Source organism: Rousettus aegyptiacus, unplaced genomic scaffold (genome assembly GCF_014176215.1).
Source record: "Rousettus aegyptiacus isolate mRouAeg1 unplaced genomic scaffold, mRouAeg1.p scaffold_m13_p_9, whole genome shotgun sequence".
NCBI classification, from domain to species: Eukaryota; Metazoa; Chordata; class Mammalia; order Chiroptera; family Pteropodidae; genus Rousettus; species Rousettus aegyptiacus.
The window spans coordinates 99,230,044-99,253,619 of NW_023416312.1; the positions used below are offsets into that span (position 1 = coordinate 99,230,044).

Below are 23,576 nucleotides of genomic sequence, written 5' to 3' on the forward strand. Positions count from 1 at the left end.
TTTCTATTAGTTTCTTTCCGTTTTGTTTGTTTATTTTGTTTTTTTTTTTAGATTCCACATGTATGTGAATTCATATGGTATTTGTCTTTCTCTGACTTTTTTTACATAGCATAATTGCCCCTATGTCCATCCATGTTGCCACAAATGGTAGAGTTCATTCTTTTTTCATAGCCAAGGAATATTCTAGTGTATATATGTACTATCTCTTCTTTATCCAATCATCTACTGATGGGCACTTAGGTTGTTTCCATATCTTTACTATTGCAAATAACGCTGCAATGAAAATAAGAATGCATATATCTTTTCAAATTAGTGTTTTGGATTTCTTTAGATAATTACCCAGAAGTGGATATTATTTTTGGATATATCTCCTTGAGAAAGGAAAAGAAAAGAAAAGGAGGAAATGGGACTGCATCAAACTAAAAAGGTTTTGCACGGCAAAGGAAACCACCAACAAAATGAAAAAGACAATCTACTGAAAGGGAGAAGATATTTGCCAGTGATATATCTAATAAGGGGTTAATATCCAAACTATATAAATAACTCATACAACTTAACGCCAAAAAAAAAATGCAGTTAAAAAACAAGCAGAGGATCTGAATAGACATTTCTCCAAAGAAGAAATACAAATGGCCAATAAATACATGAAAAGATGCTCAAGGTCACTAATCATCAAAGAAATGCAAATTAAAATCATGAGATATCACCTCACACCTATAAGAATGGCTATCATCAATAAATCAAAAAACAACAAGTGTTTGCGAGGATGTATAGAAAAGGGTACACTTGTGTTCTGTAGGTGAGATTGCAAATTTGTGAAGCCACTATGGAAAACTGTTTGGAGGCTCCTCAAAAAAATTAAAAATGGAACTACCTTATGACCCAATTTCACTTCTGGCACATTGTTTTTTTAAATGTCTTTTCTTTTGGCTTATTTTCTTTTGCTTCCTTCCTTCCTTCCTTCCTTCCTTCCTTCCTTCCTTCCTTCCTTCCTTCCTGCTTTCCTTCCTTCCTTCTTTCTTTCTTTCCTTCCTTTCTTCTCCTTGCTGTCCTTAACCTGCAAAAACAGAGCAGCCTAGCATATCTGGATCCCTTCAGTGTATAGATGGAAGCTTACATGGACAAACATAGTGGGAAATGGAGGCCAGCCATATTAACTGGTTGAAGCTCTGATTATATACACTCTTTAAAGAAAAATAGTCAATTTATTTCAATTACATAAAGTTCATGTATTCTCACAGCGAATTAGAACAAAAGTAGTAGCCTGGAGCCTTAGGGCTGGCTTTGATGTGCAGATAAGACTCATCTGTAATTAGCACATTAATTTAGTAAAACGGTAGCACTCAAAATGCTTTGCCTATTTGGAATTTCCTTGTCTCTGACTGTCATCTTTTTTCTCCCAGGGTAGACCTAATCCAGTCCAGAAAGAATGAGTATTTGTGGAGATTGACATCAATAGGAAATTACTGTTATTCTGAGATATCTGCTTACCTAACTTATCTATCTGAGCTTTTGATTAGCTGGTGAATGTAATCATGCAAAGAGGTTTCCCAACCAATTTCTTTTTTTTTCATTTCCAGTACTTTTTTTTAACACTAAGGCACATATAGATTTACACCATGTGTTCACCTCTCATAGTTAGATTTCTTTCTGTCATCACATATTTGACCCCCCTTTACCCCATTTTCCTCCTCACTTCCAACCAATTTCTTAGTAGAATACTTCACTCACAACCCACATGTTTCCATGGGACTCTGGTGACACTGGAATTCTCACGTGTTGTGCATTTCTAGGCCTTTGCACAAATGTTTCCCTTTTCTGGGAATCTCTCCATCTCTTCACTTGGGACCCTCCAGCTCAGGTTTCAAGATCCATCTTAATGTTACCTCTTATATGAATCCTTCCTGAAAACCTTGGCAAATTTAGTCTCTTCTCTGTGTTCTCTCAACCCTCTGTTCATCTCTATATTATACTTATGGACGGGAACCATGTCCTGTTCTTTTATGTATCTCCCTTCATTTCTTCTCGTCTCCCACTCCTCCCCACTGCAGTGATTGGTCTTTGGGAGATTTTCAGTAAATACTGGAAAGGCGGCAGGTAGTGAGTGAGGGAATGCTCTCTTGGGAAAGTCAGGCTGAGAGCCTCACTACTCAAAGTGTGGCTCCCACACTGGCAGCATCAGGACACCTGGCAACATCTCAGGCCTCACTGCAGACCTACGGAATCAGAATCTTCATTGAGCAAGATGCTTCATTGTTTCTTATGATGATTAAAGTTTGAGAAGCACTGTGTGAATTGATAGAAGCAGAGTGGAAAAAACACAGTACGTTAATGATCTTCTGTATGTCACAGGAACAAGCTAAAGGTCAAAACAGGTCTAAATCCTTACAAACAGGATGCTGGGACTATTCCAAGCAACCTAGGAGAGCAGCTGGCTGTCTGTAATTCCCTGTGGTCCCAACTCCTCCAGATCATTTTGGATCTAGCAGGACCAAGCACAGGATGTCGTAACTGTGATTTTTACAGACAGTGTGCAACCATGTGACCTCAGAGCTGGATTACTGGCTGAATCTGGCCATCCTGTGACCCAGGCCAACTTGCTACATCACCAAGCTAGTATGTCTCAGCACCTTGTATTTGAATCTCCAGTGACTTCTTTGACCTAGCCTTGCTTTAAGTCATTAAGAATATAAATCATTTCCACTGAACCTTCGAATTTTTGTTAATTTGCCCAGTTTCCTTTTATTATTATTATTATTACTACTATTATTATTAATAATAATAACAGAGCCAATTATGGCCTAATTAATGCCATTGCACATAAGAAAATCCCATATTGGTCTCATCTCCTTCTAAGGAAATATATAGTCACTATGTTCCAAATCACACACATCTCATAGCTGGTCTAGGAGACAAGTCTTCTTTCTAATTAGTCATTTGTGATGCCTTTTCATTTGAAAATGTTATTTCCATGTAATTCTTCTGGCTCCCAAGTTTATCACCCCTCCTCAACTCAAAAAAAAAAAGAGTTGGAACTTTCCAAGTCTACTCACATACTCTCTGCTGTCAAATTTTACCTGAGGTGGGACTCCAGGTTGTTATCAGCCAACGCTAATGGGCAAAGAGATGTGGAGCACCATCCAAAGCTCAGATGTGGAAACTCCACCTAAAATGCCAACCAACAACCCTCAGATCACATCCCCTGAGCATATGGCCCACTCCTTGAATTCTTTCACACCTTCATTCCCAATCTACCTTCTCTTTTACCTCAGTGTCCAGCCCCTGGATGTATCCTTTTACTTCCAGTCAAGCAGCCTCCTCCAAGCCTCTCTTTACCTCCCAAGCCAGGCTCCCCATACATGGTGAATCAGTGAGATAACTCTGTTCCCAGTCCTCTTGATTCTTTTCCGTTCATCTCTTTCCCTTGCACCCATCGAACAACTCCCAGCCCTGAATGTACTAATAATCCACAATTCAACTTCCTAGCTTTTTGGCCCAGCTCTGGATCTAGCTGGAAAAAAAATGCACACAACCATGATTAGCATTATTGTAAATCAGGATATTTCCTCAGTTGAGCAATCCTCACTGCCAAGTAATCCTCCCCTGTGGCTATAGTGAGCTTCATTCCCATTTGTCATCTAGCAAATAAGGTTAAACCATTAGGTTGTGAGGGAGAGGCAAGCTAAAAAAGGCTTTGTATGCCCGTTAAGAAACTGACCAGCAAAACTCTTCAAATGTTAACATTTACCAGTCACTACTCTAAACTTTTTCTTTTATCTTCAAGCTTCCTAATCAATTGTTATCCTTCTTGCCTATAGAAAGAAACCTTTCTCTTGCTTCCCTGACAAAATTGAGGCCATCGGTAAGTACATCTCTCAACTTTCTGACTCTTCCCCCTTATCGATTTATGATGTCTTCTCTTCTTTGACTACTTTACCTCCAGCCTCAGACATGACTCTTTCTTTCTGTTCAAAGATAAGCACTTCTCCCATTGTCACACTCCTAAATCCTTCATCCTTTCCTTTCTGTCACCTCATTACTCTGTCCCCCTCTTTTCTGCTCCTTCATGCTTTTTTATTAATTTCTTCTCCAAACTTGAAAACACATTCGAGTTGCTGTAATCTGAGAAAAAAAAAATCCCATTTTGATTTTTATTCTTCAGCCATCACCCTATCTTTCCCTCATCCCCTCCACTACCAAACTCCTGGAAAAAGATATGTGTGCTCACTTACGAAGTACTCTACTCTGGTCTCTGTTCACGACTCCACAGAAATTGCTCTTGTCAGGTCCTCAATGACTTCCAGGTTGCTAAATTCATTGGCAAATCTTAATCATCTTTTTATTTGAGTCCTTAGTAAAACAATACTGTTGACCACTCTCTCCTTAAAACACTGTACTCCTCAGACACACTACTTCCCTTTTCATCCTCTTTGGGGTCACCACTTACTTAATCATCCATCAAATGTTAGACATCCCAGGGTTCCTTCCTCAAGTCCATGGATTTTTTTCTGGACGTTATCCTCCACTACTATGATTACAACTATCGTCTCTAAGTTCAAGACCCCCTTCCCAACACACACTCAAACTTGTATCTGAAGTTCATAGCTCTCTTGAGCTTCCAATTCATATAAAAAACAATCTGCCTAACATCTCAAACTGGATACCACATATCCATCTCAAATGCAACAAGTCCAAAATGAGCTTGTCACCTTCCCCTTACCCTAACACATGCAAATTAACTCCTTTTCTGTATTCCTATTTGGGGGAATGATCACATTATCCTCCTAGTTACCAAAGCTGTTAATCTGGTAGGTATCAGACTAGTCATCACATCCTGCCAATTTCCCAGTGATTAACATTTCTTAAGTCTGTCCCTCATTTCTCATCCCCAATGCCACTACCTTAGTCCAGGCCCACATTATTTCTCACCTCGACTATTACAAAAACTTACCCAAGAGGTATGGTTACTGATTTAAGGATAAGGATTTAGCATCCAATGACACTTTAGAGTCTGTAGGCAACTTAAAAGTAGACAAACACAACTCTGACTCATGGATTTTTAGGCCATGATATTGATTTTATATTGTCTGACTGGATGTCATGGAAGCTTGGGCAACAGATGTCACTACTCGATCTCCAAAAGATATTCTGTAAATATGTCATATAAGAAAGGATTCCTCTACCTATCAAAGCATTTCATAGGTCCCTTCTAGGTTTAGCCTCATCCCATCACCATAAAACTTGGTATCATGTTTCTGGAGAGATGCAGAAATCAGCTGCTGAAGTGACGTTTACGTTGAATATATGATTCCTGGGAGGTCCTCTCTATCTTCTTATGAGTTCTTGATGCCTTGTAACACTTTTAAGAAGTACTGAAGTGCCAGAACTTTACTGGACAACTTTGTACCTAAAGTGTCTCTTGGGTCCCCCTCTTTTCTCCAATATCACTATTAATTCATTCAAAAAGTAGTAATTGAGCACTATACCATACCAGGCAGAGTTCTCTAAGTTCTGGATACTCAGCAGTGAAAAACATATAGGCAAAAACTCTGTCTTCACAGATCTTACCTTTTAGGGGATTCATGCATCCCAACTTACACTCTCCTTCACAGCAAAGCTACTTGAAAACGTTATTTCCTTGTGGTGTGTTTACTTTCTCACCTCATATTCTCTTCTCAGCCCTCTCTAATCAAATTTCTATCTCCCTATCTCTTCTAAAATGGCTCTGGTGAAGATCACGAATGACCAATATGTTGCCTAATCCGAGTCACATTTCTTCCCTCATCTTTCTTGATCTTTCTGCAGTATTCAACACCCATACGCACTCCCTCCCTCCAGAAATATTTTTTAAAGATGTTAATAGGTTTTTCATCTTTATTGAAATATAATAGACAATTAGTTGCTTGTATTTACATTGTACAATTCAATGAGTTTTTTTTTATTATAGTTGACATACAATAATATACCAGTTGTATATATAGCATAGCGATTAGAGATCCACATAACTCACAAAGTGATCAGCCCACTAGATCTAGTACCCCTCTTCCCCCTTACATATTTATTACATTATTACATTATTAACCATCTTCCTCATGCTACACTCTACATCTCCATGTCAACTCTGCAACTATCCATTTGTATTTCTTAATCTCTTTGCCTTCTTTTGTCCGCCAAGTCCCCTCCCATATAGTATCCCTCAAAATATTCTCTGTATCTGAGTTTATTTCCACTTTTGTTGTTGTTGTTGATTTTGTTCTTTAGATTCTTCCAAAAGGACGTGAAATCAGGCGATATTTGTATTTTTCTATCTGACTCAATTCATTCAGTACAATACCCTCTAGGTCCATCAAAGCGATATCTTTTTCCATCCCCTTCCTTTTACTCCGTGTGTGTCTTTTAATCTGAAGTGAGTCTCTTGCAGGCAGCATATGTAGAGGTCTTGTTTTCTTATCCATACGGCCACTCTATCTTTTGGTTAGAGCACTTAATTCTTTTCTGTTTGACATACTTGTTGATAGAAATGTAGTTATTGCCATTCTTCATTTTAAAGAAGTCCCTCCAACATTTCCTGTAATACGGGCTTGGTGTTAATATATTTCTTTAGCTTATTGTTGTCTGGGAAGATCTTTATCTGTCCTTTGACTCTAAATGATAGCTTTGCTGGATAAAGTATTCTTGGTTGTAGATCGTGGGTTTTCATCACGTCGAATATTTTGCGCCAAGCCCTTCTCTCCTGCATAGTTTCTTTTGAGAATTCAGCTGCCAGTCTTATGGGTGCCATGTGGGCTTCTTTGGGTCCCTGGTTTTGGGGATTCTCTGAGCTTCCTGGAGTTTTATGTCTATTTCTTTCACCAGGTTAGGGAAATTTTCCATCATCATTTCTTCAAATGGTTCTTCAGCGTCTTGTTTATTTTTTCAGATATTTGTTTACATTTAATAGTGTCTCATAGGCTCCTTAAATTATTATTGTTTTCTTGGCTTCTTTTTACTTGCCATTCAAACTGAGTGTCCTTGGCTTTCTTATCCTCTATATAGGTCATTTTATCCTCTTCTTTATTCAGTCTATTTATTCCGTTTAATATACTTGTCATCTCAGATAATGTGTTCTGGTTGGTTCCTTTTTATAATTCTCATTTCCATTTTTATGGGTTTTTTTTTATCTCTGTTAAATTTATCTATGCTTCCCGTAAGTTCACTGAGTATCTTTATAACCAGTGTTTTGAACTGTCGCCTGTTAAATTGCATGACTCCATTATATCTGGATCTCTGTTCTGTTCTCTTATGGTTTCTGCTTCTTTGTCTTCCCATTTTGGCTGCTTTTCCGTGTCTGTTTCTATGTACTAAGCAAAGCTCTTAGTCTCCCAGTCTTATTAGTGAGGCTTTGTGTAGTAGATGTCCAGTGGCACAGTCCTGAGAGGGGTTCAGCTGCAGGCCAAGTTTATCCCCAGCCTGTGCCCCTCTGAGGCCACCTGTTAAGATTCAGCAAGCAATCCACAGGTGCTGTGCTTATAGTTGCCTCCAGAAACCACACCAGAAAATGCAGTCAGTTGCCAGTAGTTTGAGTCTTGAAGGTAGCTCAGCAAGGAGCACCTGACTTGCCAAGGACACACCTGAATGTGGCTTAGGTGGGACAACAAGTTGGGGGAGGCTGAGTTTCAGGGACTCCTCTGGGCGGAGCTACCTCTGTTATCGAGTTGATGACATCTTCATTATGGCAGTGTTGAGCCCTCCAAATGGGAGCAGGGAGGGCCCAACAGAGGAACAATGGATACACCGGCACTTCTGTAGAGAGCGAGTCTCGCCTTGGCCCTCACTCTGACAACTCAGTGTCCCCCTGTAAGTCCCTGGTGTCCCCTGTATAGCCGAACCGGTGCTGGTGCTCAGAGTGAGCAGATCCATCGCCACGAAAGTCCACTGGTGGACTGGGCCCCTTTAAGAGGCACCTGCAGCTGCTGGTTGCCACTGCTATGGCCTCTGTCCCACTCAGCCGCTAGGGACTGGGCAGCCTTGTGTCCTCGCCCCATCCTACCTTCTGCCATTGCAGGGTGATTTCTTAGTTTTCTCCCTAGTTGTAGGGCCTGTTCATCTATATCCCAGGTGACTTTCCTTGCTATTTGCTCTTTGTTTCTGTCACAACTTTGATTTGGTCGTCAGAGGAATGAACAGAGCCTCTATCATCTATGCCATTTTTTTTCTCTAATCCTGAAATACTTTTATCTCTTAACTTTCATGATACCACAATCTGTTGCTTGTTCTCTTGACCTCTAAGTGTTGAAGTATCCCAGGCTTCAGTCCTTGAACCTCTTTATTTTCCCTTTCTTCTTGCAACTACCTAAGTGTATATCCATTCCAAAGTCCAATCCATTCTAATGACCTTAACAGTTTCCCATGTCCACCCAATAGACATCCATTAGACAATGAGTTCTGATGTCTGTTCATTCCAGTGTATTTAAATGTCATCTAAACCTATGAAATCCCAAATGTGTTTTTCTAGCTCAGACCTATCCAGACTCAGACATTCAATTGCCTCCCTAATATTTCCTCTTAGATGTCTTAACTAGAATTTCAAATCAAATACACTTGTATTTGATGCATGTTGAATTATCTCTCTAGCATCCAGTCCCCTCCTCCTACTTTCAAATAACTTCCTCGCTTCCCATGATTTTCTTAGGATGCCTGTATGTTTCTGGGAAACCTAATTTCACCTTCCCAGATCTAGATGAGTGCATGACCTAACTTAAGCCAGTTCATACGTTTAATTCTCTAAGTCACAATGATTGCTTCCAGGGCAAGTGTGTGACCCAGGCTAATTCAACTGGAGTGGACTTTATTTCCTGTCTGGGAATTTTATATGTGTTCTTTCTTGCTCTACAGCTATAGTGTGTGGATATAAGGCTTGCAAGTACTGCAGTAATTTTGCTACCACGAGGTAAGTCAGACTGGTCCCCAGATAAAGAGAGCACTGAGAGATTAAGAACTGAGCCAGAGCTCTGATCAAATCATGCCTGGACTTTTTTGAGTTCCATGAGCCATTACAGTTCCTTTACTGTTGAAGCAATTTTGATTTGAGTTTTACGTCACTTACAGTCAAAAGCATTCATTATATTGTTCACAGCAGAACACTTGATTCACCCCTTCCCAAAACTATTATTCCCAAAGTCTTCCTCATCTCAGCGACCTAGCTGTTCCAGCCAGATGTTTAAGTTCCATATTCGATTCTTCTTTCCCCCTCATCTCATGTATCTAACCTTTCGTCACTACTTGTCTTCATCTCTCAGCCACTGTGTTCTCTCTCCTGTACCACTGCAACAGCATACTATTTTATTGTCTTTCTGTTTTTACTATTTCTCTCTTTCGATCCACCCTCCAAAAAACATAATCAGGTTATACTACTCTCCCTTTGAAATATTTCAGTGGCTTTTCATGACACTTAGAATAAAACCCATACTCTTTATTACAACATACAATATCCTACATGAGTTTGTCTCTGCCTGCCTCACCTTTTGTATTTCTTACCACTCTTCTCCTGGCTTACTCCTTTCCAAACACATCGGCCTTCTCTCTGTTCCTTTAATAGGCTGCTTTCAACTTTAAGGCCTTTTCACTTACTGTCCCCTTTCTTTAATCACTTTCTTTAATCAAGAACTTTGTATGGCTGTTTTCATCGTTCAAGTCTGAGCTGAAATATTAATTTCTGTAAGACCTTCTCTGACCATATTATACAAATAAGCTATAATCCCTCCTACTACCCCAAACATTATTCCATTCTTGTGTTTTATTTTTGATATTATAATTATCTAAATAGTTTTATTTATTTGGTGACTTATTTATCTTCTGTAATTCCACACTACATTTTTGATTTCATGGTGGCAGAAGTCAGATTTTCTTCACCATGGAATTACCAGAACCCAGTAGGTTATCCATGAATGTTTGCTGGATGAATAAGTAAATGTCCAAATGACATAGATCTGGCACATGAATCAAGGGAGAGGCGAAGGCAAAAGCATTTCAGATAACCACAAATTTAATAAGTATGGTAATGCAGGAGTATCAGGGAACAACTGCAAAAAATGCCAACCAGAGACACCATAACTCCAGTTCACCCCACAACATACACACTTATGTCATGAAACCAGGAAATTTTTCTCTGATTCTGATAGCAGCGCCTCTTAAAGCGCTTACTACTAGGATGTTGTTGAGGATATTGCTTACTATGGTTCATCTTGTTCCCTCCAAGAGAACCCCCTGAAGCATTCATTTCTTTTATCATTGGAAATAGTTTGGCTTCCATGAGCAACTAGTTGGTTTTTGTCTTTTGAATTCCAAAGATCACAAAATGGACACTTTTTCTCCTTGCACTGGTCACTAAAAATTTTCAAGTTTAACTGAAAGTTCAAAATCCCACAGCATGAATTGGATGTAAAAAAATCACTCCTGGCTTCATCTTTTTAAAAATTATTTTGTATTTTTCCTTAGCCCGTATACTCCAAGCATTTAAAACTCAGACTATAATTCAAGTGCTTTTGAAAATGATTCTAATTCCATTTTTGAGCAAGGAGAAGTGTAAAAAGAAAATAAAAAGAAGCTTCTAAGCTTATTTTACAGGTACACTCTGGTCATCTGTTTTTGGGATAGGAGTATCTTGAGAATGTAGCAAGTGGATGAATCAGGAGCTTTCAATCAGTTCGTCTATATTTATCAGGGGATCTTGAAGCCTTTATTACTCACAAAGGCTGTTTTTTACAGCTCACTTTTCCTTCTGTGAGAAGAAAATATGAAACCAAGCCAGCAGGTAAGGGATATTTATAGTTTGCTGCCCTGATCCGAATCTTGAAACCAAACACTGGCAACAGTTCTCTCTCCCACCCATCCCACCATCAGTCTACAAAACAAGATAAGGACTTCTTCCTGTATGCAATGGGAGTTATTGAAGTTTTAAGGCAAAGTTAGTCTAATACATAATATTTTGGCTGCAATTTCCAAAGCAAATTAGAGAGGAATAGGACAAAAATCAGGCTGATTTACTGAGAAGCTGTTATAGTAAGCTAAGTTAGAAGTAATAAAGGCTGTATCAGTCAGAGTCCAACCAGGAAAAGTGAAGCCACTTTAGTTTTTTACAAGAGGGAAAATATAATGCATGGAACCGAATATATAGAAGATGGAATTACTGAGGAGTCAAACTGTGTAAGATGAAGTAACCTGGCAAAAGGCAACAATAGAAAACTGCTGCTACTCCTAGGCTAGAGGGATAGAGCGGAGCCAGAGTATTCAGAGTCCTGAGGAAGGGTCACTTGGTGGAAACTGAAATTATGGAAGGTCTGTTGGAGATGGAGTGACACAGAAGACTGACTCAGTTCAAGGCAGAGAGAAAGGGAGAGGAGCTCCCTCTCTCATCCTCCTTTCTCTTTCTTCTCACCCTCCAGTTTCCCTCCATGAGGCACAAGAGCCAAGAAAATTCTGCCTGAAAAATAGGGTGAGCAAAATTGACAGGAGTGTTGAGCATTGATTTCCATTCCAACTACTACTGGATTAATCATGGTGCTTATTCAGGAGATGAGGCTGTTTGAGGACTTGTTCAAATTTAGATGCCTGTTCGGCCTTCAGGTGGAGAGGCCTGGGAGATAACCATATACTCAGCTCTGAAGCTCAGGACAGAGGTCAATATGGAGAAGAGGAATGAAGTATATTAGCCAGGGAGTACATGATGACAGAGATGAAAAGTTGGGAAGACCTGGGGCATGGTCTTGAAGAGCACCTACAATTAATGGTTGAATGGAGAAAACTGAGAGGGATTGATCAGTGATGGAAAGAAAGCCAAGAGAATGCGTTGAGAGCAAAGAGGAGGAAAGCTCCAGGTCTTCTTTCCCAGTAACTTTGGACAAACCCAGTTATTTCTTCAGAATTCCCTCCCTGCCTCCCATTGGCCTTTGCTTGGCTCTTATTCTAGCAGTGTAGGACATTACTGAGCTTTCAGTTTGAGAGCCTGAAAGCCCTGCTGACGCCATGGACAGTGCCATGAAACATAACCTGGGTGCCTCCCACTCTGTGCCAAACAATGTGCTGGGTAATGTTGAGGCCACCAAGGGGCTCAGAAGCAGTCATGGTCCTCTGAGATTTTATCTGGCAGGCTGAGTGAAGTATCTGCATGCAGAGACCTAGAGCGTGAGAAAACAGATGTGTGAGTCCTAAAGGGGAGATAAACAGGGATACATTTCTTCTAGGAGAGGATGTGCAGATGGCAAATCAAAAAAGATGTTTAACATCATTAGCTATTAGTGAAATGCAAATCAAAACCACAATGAGATATTGACATACACCTTTCAGAATGGCTAAAATAAAAAATAGTGACAAAAAATGCTGGTGAGGATGTGGAGAAACTAGATCACTCACACATTGCTGGTGGGGATATTAAATGGGACAGTCACTCTGGGAAACAGTTTGACAGGTTTTTAGAAAACTAAACATGCAACTACCATATGACCCATACATTCCTGGGCATTTGTCCACAGGAGTAAAAACTTATTTTCACCCAGATTCTGTACATGAACATTCAGAACAGTTTTATTCATAAAAGTCAAACACCAGAAATAATTTAAATGTGCTTCAATGGGATAATGGTCAAACAAACTGTGGTAATACATATCATGGAATATTATCTGGCAACAAAAATAAATGAACTATTGATATATACAATAATGAACGGGATGAATTTGCAGAGAATAATGCTGAATGAAAAAAAGCCAATCCCTAAAACTTGCATACTGTATGATTAAATTTATATAATATTCTTGAATTAACCATATATAAATGGAGAACAGAGGAATGGTTACCAGGAGTTAAGAAGGGGTAGAGGCAGGCAGGAAGTGATCTATCCATAAATGGGCAACATGAAGGATTCTTGAAATGATAGAAATGTTCTCTATCTTGACTGTGTCCATGTCAATATTCTAGATGTGATATTACACTACCACTGGTTTACAATATACGACCATTAAGAGGAGCTGGCTAACGGGCATACAGGACGTCTTTTTATCATTTCTTCAGTGACACGCCCCAATACAATTATCTCAAAATAAGATAATCATGCTAAGTAAAATAAGTCAGAAAAAGTTGAGAGCCATATGATTTCACTTATACGTGGGATATAAAACTTAAAAGCAACAAACAAACAAGACAACAAACAAATAAAACACTCATAGACACAGAACAGTTTAGTGGTTACCAGAGGGAAAGGGGAGAGGGGGAAGGTAGATTAAGGGTAAAGGGGGTTCCCTATATAGCAATGGAAGGAGATTTGACTTTGTGGTGAACACACAATGCAATATACATATGAAGTATTATTTAATTGTATGCTTGAAACCTACATAATTTTATTAACCAATTTCAACCCAATAAATTTAAAAAGTTTAATTTAAAATGTATCTGTAATTTATCGCCTGTACTGGGAGTGAACCACTCCCATTGCCTGCCTTTAGGAGACTACTACTCCACTTCAAGTTTCTTAACAAGAAAGTGGCCTAATTGGTGTTGGATTCGGGCATCTAAACCGCATTATTTTAGAGCTGGGGAGTGCCCTCATTGACTTTTAGATACATGCGATTTTTGGTCATTTTGAGGACCTTCAGTGTTGCTTACAGGATAGGGTAGGGCACAACAAATACAAATGTGAGGTAATTGTCTATTTTGTGGGGGAGGGATACTGCCACCCTCAAATGTCATTCCATTAGGTTCTTGCAATCTACACTTTGACATTCCATAAAATATACACAGGCAGAAACACCAAGCCCTTTTACCTCCTTGCCCATGAGATAAAATATTATCTTTTATTGTTTATCTGTCATTCTCAGACCGCACCCAGTCCTTATCCTCTATGACTGGCTAACTGGGGCTCTTCTAGTTTGAACTCCCAACCCTGCAGGACTCCACCTTCTTCCCTTCTCACACACCCGCTTCTTGCTTTCCTCCACATTCAAAGAACTCATGAATACACACACCTTTTCACAAATTTTATTTTAAAGAATTTTTGTTAATCATCACTATTGGCATACCCTGTAGATGTAAGATTTTGCCTCCACACCACTGGCCATTTCTCAGGGGCCAGATTTCAGAGACTTTGCAGATAGGTCTGAGGTCTTTGACCTTGCTCTGAAGTTACTGGCTGCTCAGGTCATCACTTGAGATGGCGGCTTTTTCCACATTCTCTTGGTCCCATTCTGGCTCTTTTTGATCCAGTTCCTCATTCAGCCTGTGATAATGGCTGCATAGTGTTGGCCTTCTAGCTTTCATAGGTTTTCTTGAAGGGCTAGGAGTTTTTGGAGAAGATTTTTTTTAATTCCCTTGAAAGTGTCTTTTTACTCCCATGGTTGTCTTGGGCACTGGGAAGGACAAGAGAGTGAGCACAGAGAAACATTGTTTTTTGGGAAAATGGTAGAGGATTGATGGGAACAAAGGTTTCATGAGAAAAGGTGAGGTCTGAGGGGTGGTCTTCCAGGCAAGAACAAGGAGTATTGGGGCGTGTCACTGAAGAAAAGGAGGAGGAGCTTGGGTGTGATCCTCTAATCTTTGCCATTGCCTCTGGACCTGGGTTGACAGGGCATCTTCCTCTTCTTCCTTTTGGTGCTTGGAGTTTGTTGTTCCATAACAATACTAGAAGTTTGTGGTTTCCTGATCACCTTCACCATGTCGAAATTTCCTAAGGGTCTACCCTAGGCCTTCTGAATATATGTTTCTTTCTATAACAATAAGGGGCCAGATGCTTAGGCTTTCTTTGGTCAGCAAGACTCTCCTCCACCTAATGGTAGCCCTGGGAGAGAAGTTTAGACATCACAAAACACCATCCTGACACCTCCATGGGGGAGGAGACAAGGAAGCCAAGCTACTTTGGTAGAAGAGAGGGGTCATTTCTTTACCACCCCCAAAGAACTTTCTCAAACTGATTGACTCAATATTTAATTCTGGCGGGTAACATAGCAGGGAGATGGTGTTTCCTCCAAAGCTTTCCCCAAGGCCACATATTTCAGTGGTTCATATTGCTCTCACCCTTCACCATTACCTAGTTTTTACCCAAAATCCCTCCAAGGTAATGTAGCTGTCTCTGTGACGATGTGAATCATCCCACTTCCTTCCTACAAGCTGCTCTTATGCATCTTGAAAACCACTCACTTTTGGGTACTACCAGGAAAAATTTCCATCTCACTTCCTTCTCCCACCGCCCATGTAGCTCTCCCCAGTTTTCAGTTTTCAAGGTTGAAATCAGTGCCTTCAAGCTGTCTTCGGTGACTAGATTTGCTCAACTGGTTACCTTAGTCTTGTTTCAAACCCGGAGCATCAAGTTCACCTCATTAGGTATAGTACCTAGACTTAGATTTTAACAGTGTAGGGTGAATGATGCTGGTATTTACATTCTGGAAGTTGGGTTTGATAGTCACATGTAGGAAACTGTATCTCTCCCTCTGCCCCCACCTCCTTGAGTCAGAGCCTTGGTCTGAGAGGTGCAGACTCAGGTCCACAGACAGCTGGGGGCCCAGATTCTGCTGGGTTCAGGTGGAGACCAGTAAGTTGTAAATTGGGTCCCCTACCCCGGACCCAACTCCGCCCTTCACGTCAGCCTTGGGAATTGCTGGGCTTAGCAACAGGATGCAATGGATGTGATGGTTACAAACTTTCCAGAGAAGAATCACGGCAACGAGGTCCTTGGTCTGGGGGGCCCCGCCTCGTATCGACAGAGGGTGGTTACCAGAATCTGACAGAGCTCAAGGTGAGGACCATAACAAAAGACAGTGGGACCCTGAACCTCAGAACAGAATCAGGCTTGACAGGCCCCAGGGTGAGATGACTGCACGCAGCGCATCCTGACTTCCGCATTCCGGTCCAAGGGATTCTGAGGGAGTTGATAAAGGAGAAGGACCTCGAGTCCTTGAGTCCGCAGAGATAAGGCCCAGGACCAGCTAGAGTCAAAACCCCAAGGGAGGAATCATGGGACTCTGGATCCACAACAGAGTGGGCCCCAGCGAAACCTGCCTCTGCTGTCAGTGGTGGGAGACCCCAGGATGGAATGACCAATCGCCGCGCAATCTGACTTCCGCATTCAGGTCGGAGGGATTCAGGGGGTTGGTATAAGGGGCGGGACCTCGCGTCGGTGGCAGAGGGAAGGCACAGGACCCGCCGAGTCTAGGTGAGGACCCCTGGGCAGGACTCAGGGGACCCTGGACCCTACAACAGAGCAGCCCCTACCAAACCCTACCCCTCCTTTCAGTCACAGGAGGTCCTAAGTCAGGAAGACCACACACAGAGTTTCCTGACTTCCGCATCCGGGTCTGAGGGAGACTGGGGACTTGATATAACGAACAAGACTTCATGTTGTGCCAAGATAGAGAGGGATAGAGGGAACCTGGACCCCAGAGCAGTGTCGGCCTGGGAGTCCCACAGAGTAGGATGCCCTCACAGGCATTTCCTGACATCTGCATCCTGGTCTGAGAGAGACTGGGGTTTTGAAATGAGAAGAGAGCCTCGGGTCAGCAGAGGGAGATCCCAGATCTTGCTGTAAGTCAAGGTGAGAATTCAGAGGGAGGACGATGGAACCCTGGACCCCAGAACAAAGGGGATTCCACAGAAACACTTTCCTGCCATTAATCCTGGGTGGCTTCAGATGAGAGTGGGAAAGGAGTTGCGAATGTGCTATTTCCCGACTTCCTGCTTAGGCTTCGAAGAAGGTGAAGTTAGTACAGAAGGCTGTACTCACGGAGACACAGGGAGGAGGCCCAAGTCTTTTGAGGAATCATAGTGAGTACTGTGAGAGAAGACCGAGTGAACCCCCCAGGAGAATGTACAAAACCTCAGCCCTCCCTGACCCTTTTGTCAGCCGTGAAAGAACTTGAAGAAGTGGCGTGGCTGCATTAGGTGTCCCCTCATTTCCGTCTTTGGTCTCACATAAAGGTTACACCTTTGTTTAGGGAGGGTGTCCTCAGATAATGAGAGGGAAGCCCTGCCAGGCATCAAGGTGAGGACTGAGTGGACCCCACATCCCCGGACCGATTGATCCCACAGAGTTCGGTCATTTCTTGCCGTTCCCTGGGCGGGGGGGCCTGGGCAAGTTTGGCGAGGTGTGAGGTCTCCTCACTTCCTTCTGTTTAGTCTCAGGACTGTGTGCTCTTGTTCTGAGAGTTTTGCCTCAGGCCAGCAGAGGAGTGGAAGCCGGGCCCTTCCAGAAAGAAGGCGAGGACCTGAGTGAGTATGGAGGGCGCCTCACAGAGTCCGGCCCATTGCTCCGGTCAGCGCCGGGGGCTCAGGGCTGTGTTTGTGTGCTGTACCCTGACGTGCCACCTCATTTCCTCTTACAGGGGCTCCAGGAACTGGAAGGTGAAGGCCTTGGTCTGAGGCACGTGTCTGCGGGTCACAGCAGAGGAGGCCTGGGCAGTGGCAGCAGTCGAGGTGAGGCACATGCCCTGAACGCGTTCCCAGGGCTCCCCCATCTCAGAACAGAGTGGGCCCCACGGCACCCAACCCCACCCCACCCCAGTCCACTGCCTTGGGAGTCCTGTCTGCGTTCTGAGGAGCTGTCTCGCTTCTTCATTCAGGATCTTAGGGGACAGACCTCCCAGGAGAGGAGACCCCTGTGAGGCCCAAGAGCACCGCTAAAGAGGAGACGCGTAAGTCGCCTTCGTCAGAGACACCTAGAGTGCGTTTCTCAGCCGAGGCCACTCACACTGCCTCTCTCCCGCAGGCCCGTGCGTCCCCATCACCCACCTCCTGTCCACACACCTGTGGCTGTCGGACACGAGTCATCATGCGTCGGGCTCCGAAGCGACGGCGCTACACAACCGATGAAGGCCTTCAGTCCCAAAGGGAGGCACAGGAGCATGCGCGCGCAGAGGGTCCCGAGGCTGAGGAGGAGGATACTTCCTCGTCCTCTTCCAGCTGCTCCTCCTCCTCCTCCTCTTCCTCCTGCTCCTGCTCCTGCTCCTGCTCTTCCTCTTCCTCCTCTTCCTCTTGCTCCTGCTCCTCCTGCTCCTGTTCTTGCTCCTGCTCTTCCTCTACCTCCTCTTCCTCTTCTTCTTCCGCCTCTTCCTCTTCCTCCTCCTCTTCTTTCTCCTCCTCCCTCTCTTCTTTTTCTTCCTCCTCCTCCTCTTCTTTTTCCCACCGCTATTTTTCGATCTCAAACATCATAAAGGCCCTTTCTGCTGCTGCTGGGAAATCAAGTCCCCTCCAGAGTCCTGAGAGGGTCTGTGTCTCTCCCAGTGTCATGATGGTCACTCCATCAATCGAGTCACATCAGGGCTCCAGCAGCCAGAAAGAAGAGGAGCCAAGCACTTCGCAAGCCCTGTCAGACCCTAGGCCCTTGCTTAAAGATGCCATAGATGATAAGGTGGCTAATTTGGTGAATTTCTTGCTCCTCAAGTATAGAAAAAAGGAAACGACAACAAAGGTAGAAATGCTGAGTAGCGTCATCAAAGAGTACCAAAATCACTTTCCTAAGATCCTTAGCCAAGCCTCGGAGTGCCTACAGCTGGTCTTTGGTATTGATGTGGAGGAAGTGGACCCCCACAACCACTCCTATGTCCTGGTCAACACCTTGGGCCTCACCTATAATGGGATGTTGAGTGATGAGCAGAGCATACCCAAGGCTGGCCTCTTGATAAATATTCTGGGTGTGATCTTCACGGATGGCAACTGCTCCTCTGAGGAGCACATCTGGGAAGTTCTGAGAGTTATGGGGGTGTATGATGGGGAAGAGCATTTTATCTATGGGGAGCCAAGGGAGCTCATCACCAAAGTTTGGGTGCAGGAACAGTATTTGGAGTACCGACGGGTACCTAATAGTGATCCCGCTCGGTACGAGTTCCTGTGGGGCCCCAGGGCCCATGCTGAAACCAGCAAAATGAAAGTCCTGGAGATTTTGGCCAAGATCAATAATACCACCCCCAATGCCTTTCCTGTCTGTTATAAGGAGGCTTTGAGAGATGAAGAAGTGAGGTCCCAAGCCAGAGTTGTTGTCAAGTTCAATGAGTGGCTAGGACCAGGGCCTATTCTAGGGCCACATCCAGCAACTTACCTTAAGTGAAGTTTGAGGCAGATTTTTCATTCTGTGTTTGAAGAAATCAGTCACTGTTCTAAGTAGTGGGGAGGCAGAATGGGGATTGGGAGGATTGAGTGTATAATATCTTTGTGTTCCTGTTCTATAAGGGTGGTTTGGAGTTTCTTTTTCCTTTTTGTTTTTTATTTTCACATCATATTCCTATTAATAAAAGGTCTGATTTACTTCAGATTCTAAGTTTACAAATGAAATTTGTCATAAATGTATTGCTCTTTATCCAGTTTAAGAAATGAATGTTGGGGGTTGGCTCCATAGTGTAGTGGTTAGCATGTCTGCTTTGCATGCAGAAGGTCCTGGGTTCGTGCCCCAGGTGGAGCCATGGACCATATCCTGGGTGCACCAGGCCCCGGGTGCACACTGCGAGCGCATGGGGGGAGATGCTCTGCCTTCAGAGATCTAGTTCTCAAGGAGAAAATGGCAACATCTATAGGTCAGGGGTGGAAGTGGCGGGGGGGGGGAATTACACGGAGTGGAAATATAGGAGGAATTATATTTGAATATATAGGACCTCTGCTCACTGGCTCATTTATTACACAATCGTTAATTAAGCATTGGCTCTCAAAGAAAGGCCCTGTGTTAGTAGTGGGGACACTAAGATAAGCAAAGAACACCCACCCATAGAATGATCGTGTAGGAGCCACAGTCATATAAGGAAGGTGCTGAGGTGTCCCCCAAGCCCTAGAGAACAAGTGAAAGAAGGGGAGAGGTGGTGGGCTCCAGAGGAAAGCACTCACGTTTCAATGGCCTGAGGTAGGGCAGTTTGGGGCCTCGGGAAACTGTGCTTCCCTCTCTAGGGGTTGATTGTAATGGAGCTGGATGGCGGCCAGTGCCAGGATCAGCAGATGATGTGTCTTGGGAATATTACAGAAAAACCTGGAATGGGAAACTGAACTTAGCAGTTATTTGGGGGCTAGTAGATAAACCAGAGAGCGATCTCCACCTGGGGCTGATAGGGACGGTGTACTATAGTCTTGTCCCAGTGCAGCTGACAGCGTACAAACTAGATGTTTTATACTGATCATCTGCAAGGATTTCTGGAGAAATATGGTGATATTCCTTTGAAGTGGTGCCCAGAAGCCTCCAGACTGACATTCTCTTCCCTGGCCATGGAAAGCTAGATACAGCGCATTAAAAAGATTTTTTAATTACTTTGTCTTGAGTGTAATTTGCACAGTTCTAAGCGAGGGCTAGATGTTTGGTGGGAATCGAATGAAAATTATGGTTTGAATATAAAAGCAACTGGGAGGGAAAAAGTTGGTTTTTGATTCAAATTCTAGGAGCTTTGAGTTGCATCAGACCCACTTCACAGGTGAAGAACCTGAGGCCCACAGGGCCAGGTAATTTTCCCAGGATCACATGGCCAGTAAGTAACAGGGTGGAGACTGGACCCCTGGTCTGAATTCATCTGGAATCCATGCTGTCCCCATCTGTCCCAGCCCGTGGCTGACCACCTGACTCGTAAATCATTTCTCAGCACTGCATGATGTGTTTCAGGCGATAAGAGGGACCCTGTGGTCAAGGTAATAAAAGCAGGCCTAAGGAAGGCAGGCGGCAATGCAGATACCGTCTGTGTCCGTGACTGACCTGGGGTCTTCCCAGGGTTCCTTGAGAGCCGAGGTGCTGGTGTTTCTGTCCAGTCCCAGCACTCTCCCAAGTGACAGGCCCTTCCCCTGGTCTTATCCTGTGTGCCCTCCTGCCCAAACCTGAAACCTGGCTTGCTGACCAGCTCATTACTGCCGCCTCCTCTGAAGGCCGGGACCACTCCCAGTGGACTAGCCCCACTTCTCCTGTCTCTATGCCCCCGGACAAAGCATTTCTACTCCCTGCTGAAGTCCCCTGGCTCTCCTGCCCCACTGCCCACCTGCATCAGCAGCCCCTTCAACATAAAAGTTGACATTGGACAACAGTTTCTAGACATCTGGTCATGCCTCCTGGCTATCTTCAATAAACTGTTTTCCAGATGAGCCAATGAGCCCGATTCGGCCCATAATCTACCAGTTTGTGGATGTAACCTTGAAGTTAGGGAAGGTTTCTAAAAATGCCCAATATTTACAGTAAGATTTTAGAGGGATGTCTTATTGGAATCTGGCCCCTGAACACACAGATGAATCAGCTTACCTAGGTGGTCAAAACCCAAAGCCTCCCTCGTAAGTGGTGAATGAGAAAAGACCATGGAAATCAGTGTGGAGAAAGCATCTATAGAGGCTAAATTCCCCCAAAGCTGGAGCCCCCTCATAGGTGAAATGTGGTTTCTTGGTTGCCATGTACACCCTAATTAAAAAAGAAAAAATAATTATCCATCCTTCTACTGTGGCTTTGTCTGTGTGTCTGTCCCACAGGAAAATAACTGTTTCCAGTGTGCCTAATGGCATCTACAAAGGTGTTCAGGTATGTTCAGTCATGTAGAGGGTAGCAGAGACACGAGATTTTGAACATGCATCAGAAGGAAGGAGAAAATTCTCAGCCAACTGAGATTCTACACGTTACCTCAAAGGAATTGCAGAAACGTATATAAAAGAAATTGCAATATCAATTTGGCACACCTCCTCTGCTGAGATTTACAGAATCCTTTGAAAATTACATGTGATCCTGTATTTAAAATCACGTGTCACACAGTAGGCATCTGAAAAAGTTGGAGAATTTAAGGCAAATTCGACCTTAGAAATTCCTCCAAGAAATGGTTATTGTTATTGTCATAGAAGTTCTTGTTTCTCCAGCTGCTAAGATTGTTGGAGATCGACAATCTTTAGCTGACTCAATTCTCTAAACATACACAAGTTCTCGTCCCTTCCACGTTCAAGCTCATATCAATGACTGCTCAGTGCAAGAGCATGCAGGCCCAGCCAGCCCCTTTGCCCTGATTTGTGACAATGTGGAAGGCCCATTCCAACTCTAGACTTCCCATGTGTTCAGCTAAGGCCCTTATTGTGACTGCATTGCAGGCCAATTCCTTCTCTACCTGGCTTTGCTCCCTTCACTCTCCCACACAGGCATTGACCCAGAGAAAACTCCGCAATCAACGACTGCATGCCAACATCATTCTCAGAGACTTCTCAGAAAAACTAACCAGTGGCAGTATCTTGCTATACATTTTTTTTTGCTTTTGCTTTGGTTATTATTTTTAGTATGGACAAAGTTTTCAATACTTTTCTCTAGAGTTACTGGTGTTTTATTTCATGCCTTTCCCATCCCAAGAATATAAACATATTCACTTATACTGTCTTATGCTTTCCTTAAAAATTTTTTAAATCTTCGGTTAATCTGTAATTTTGATATAGAGAGATAAAGACCCAGTTTTATTTATTTTAAATGATTAATTACTCTTCTCTCACTATCTAGTTTAAAATTCAATCTTTCCCCCAAATTTTTCTAAAGTATGTGTTTTTATATTTTTTCCTAATTTCCAGGTTTCAATCCTTAACTCCTTTTCTTTCTGTTTGTAATTGAAATGTTTAAATTATTAATTTTTCTCTAAGTGCAGTGTTAGCTGCATCCCATGCATCTTAATATGTAGTTTTCCTTCATTAATTTTTTTAGATATTATGTTCCCAATTATGTTTTTAATTTCATTTTAAAAGAACTGTTTTCATGAGGTTTCTTTTGAAGTTTACAAATGGCAGGGATTTTCTTTGTTCTTATCTTTATTGCAGTGTAATTAAGGAATCTGGTTTACACTATTTCTATTTCAAAATGTATTTAAGTGAGTGCTCACACAAATTTACATGTCTTCATTGGTCAGGAGCCAGGCTACCTTTTGTTTACCCCCGCCCCCGCATCTTTCTAATGTAAATAAGAATGAGGAGCTATTTGCCTTGTTCTAAATTGTTACTTGTAATTTGCCATTGGCTAGGACCTCAGAAAATACACAGTAAATACATGTGGGTTTCTCATAGGGAAAGTGTTTGATCAGTATTTCAAGAACTTTATGGCCAATATGTTGGTTGTTCAGATGCCATTTTTGTCTCCTCCTTGGTTCTTGTTGTTTCTGAGTTCTTTTAGAGTTGGATGTGTCACAGGGTGCCAAGGCCAACACTTCCCAATATACCTTTAGAGACATTTTGTTTGAAGAGTATATCAACCAAGACACTCCTCTTGACGCCTCAGCATCTCCATCTTTACATGGTAGGAGTAGTGTTCTGAGTCTGCTGGCCTGTGGGGACATTCTAGCTCTGAGTGGATGAGGTTAGAATGATGGGCAAAGCAAAAGAGCCATGGAGAGGACCAGAGGCCTAGACGCAGGTAAGATGATCAATAAAAGGAGGCCACCCATTTGGTCACTGTTTTCCTCTCAGTTCTGCACAGAGAGCAAGTACATGTGCATGCTTTGTAGGTCTGTGAGGCCTTTGATGGGAGAGGGAGACAGACAAAGGTTTGGGTTGTTTCAGATTTGAAACCTGAGCTGAGAACAGACTTCAATGCTACAGAAACCAGCCACACCTCGCATGCTTTGCCGATCTATTTATTGATATATTTCCCCCTTTCA

At 42.8% G+C, this 23,576-nt stretch overlaps 1 protein-coding gene, 1 long non-coding RNA gene and 1 other non-coding gene across 3 annotated transcripts; all 3 read left to right on the top strand.

Moving 5' to 3' along the window:
* The first annotated feature begins 17,041 nt into the window (after positions 1–17,041).
* LOC118607814 lies at positions 17,042–17,588 on the top strand. Its single transcript, XR_004952861.1, has 3 exons — positions 17,042–17,226; positions 17,340–17,430; positions 17,577–17,588. It is a non-coding gene; the product is annotated as an uncharacterized LOC118607814 (long non-coding RNA).
* A 41-nt stretch (positions 17,589–17,629) lies between these two features.
* LOC107520591 (melanoma-associated antigen 10-like) lies at positions 17,630–19,060 on the top strand. Its single transcript, XM_016164567.2, has 3 exons — positions 17,630–17,648; positions 17,723–17,993; positions 18,141–19,060. The coding sequence occupies exons 2-3, from the start codon at positions 17,786–17,788 to the stop codon at positions 19,058–19,060; spliced, it is 1,128 nt and encodes a 375-aa protein (XP_016020053.2). The 5' UTR covers positions 17,630–17,648; positions 17,723–17,785.
* Positions 19,061–19,338: 278 nt separating this feature from the next.
* On the top strand, positions 19,339–19,412 carry TRNAA-UGC. Its single transcript has one exon. It is a non-coding gene; the product is annotated as a tRNA-Ala (tRNA).
* The last annotated feature ends 4,164 nt before the right edge of the window (positions 19,413–23,576 follow it).

Coding starts and splice junctions, on each gene's coding strand:
- LOC107520591 (XM_016164567.2), top strand. CDS start 17,786: ATGCGTCGGGCTCCGAAGCGACGGCGCTACACAACCGATGAAGGCCTT. Junction 17,994..18,140: donor TTCCTCCTCTTCCTCTTGCT/CCTGCTCCTCCT, acceptor CTTTTTCCCACC/GCTATTTTTCGATCTCAAAC.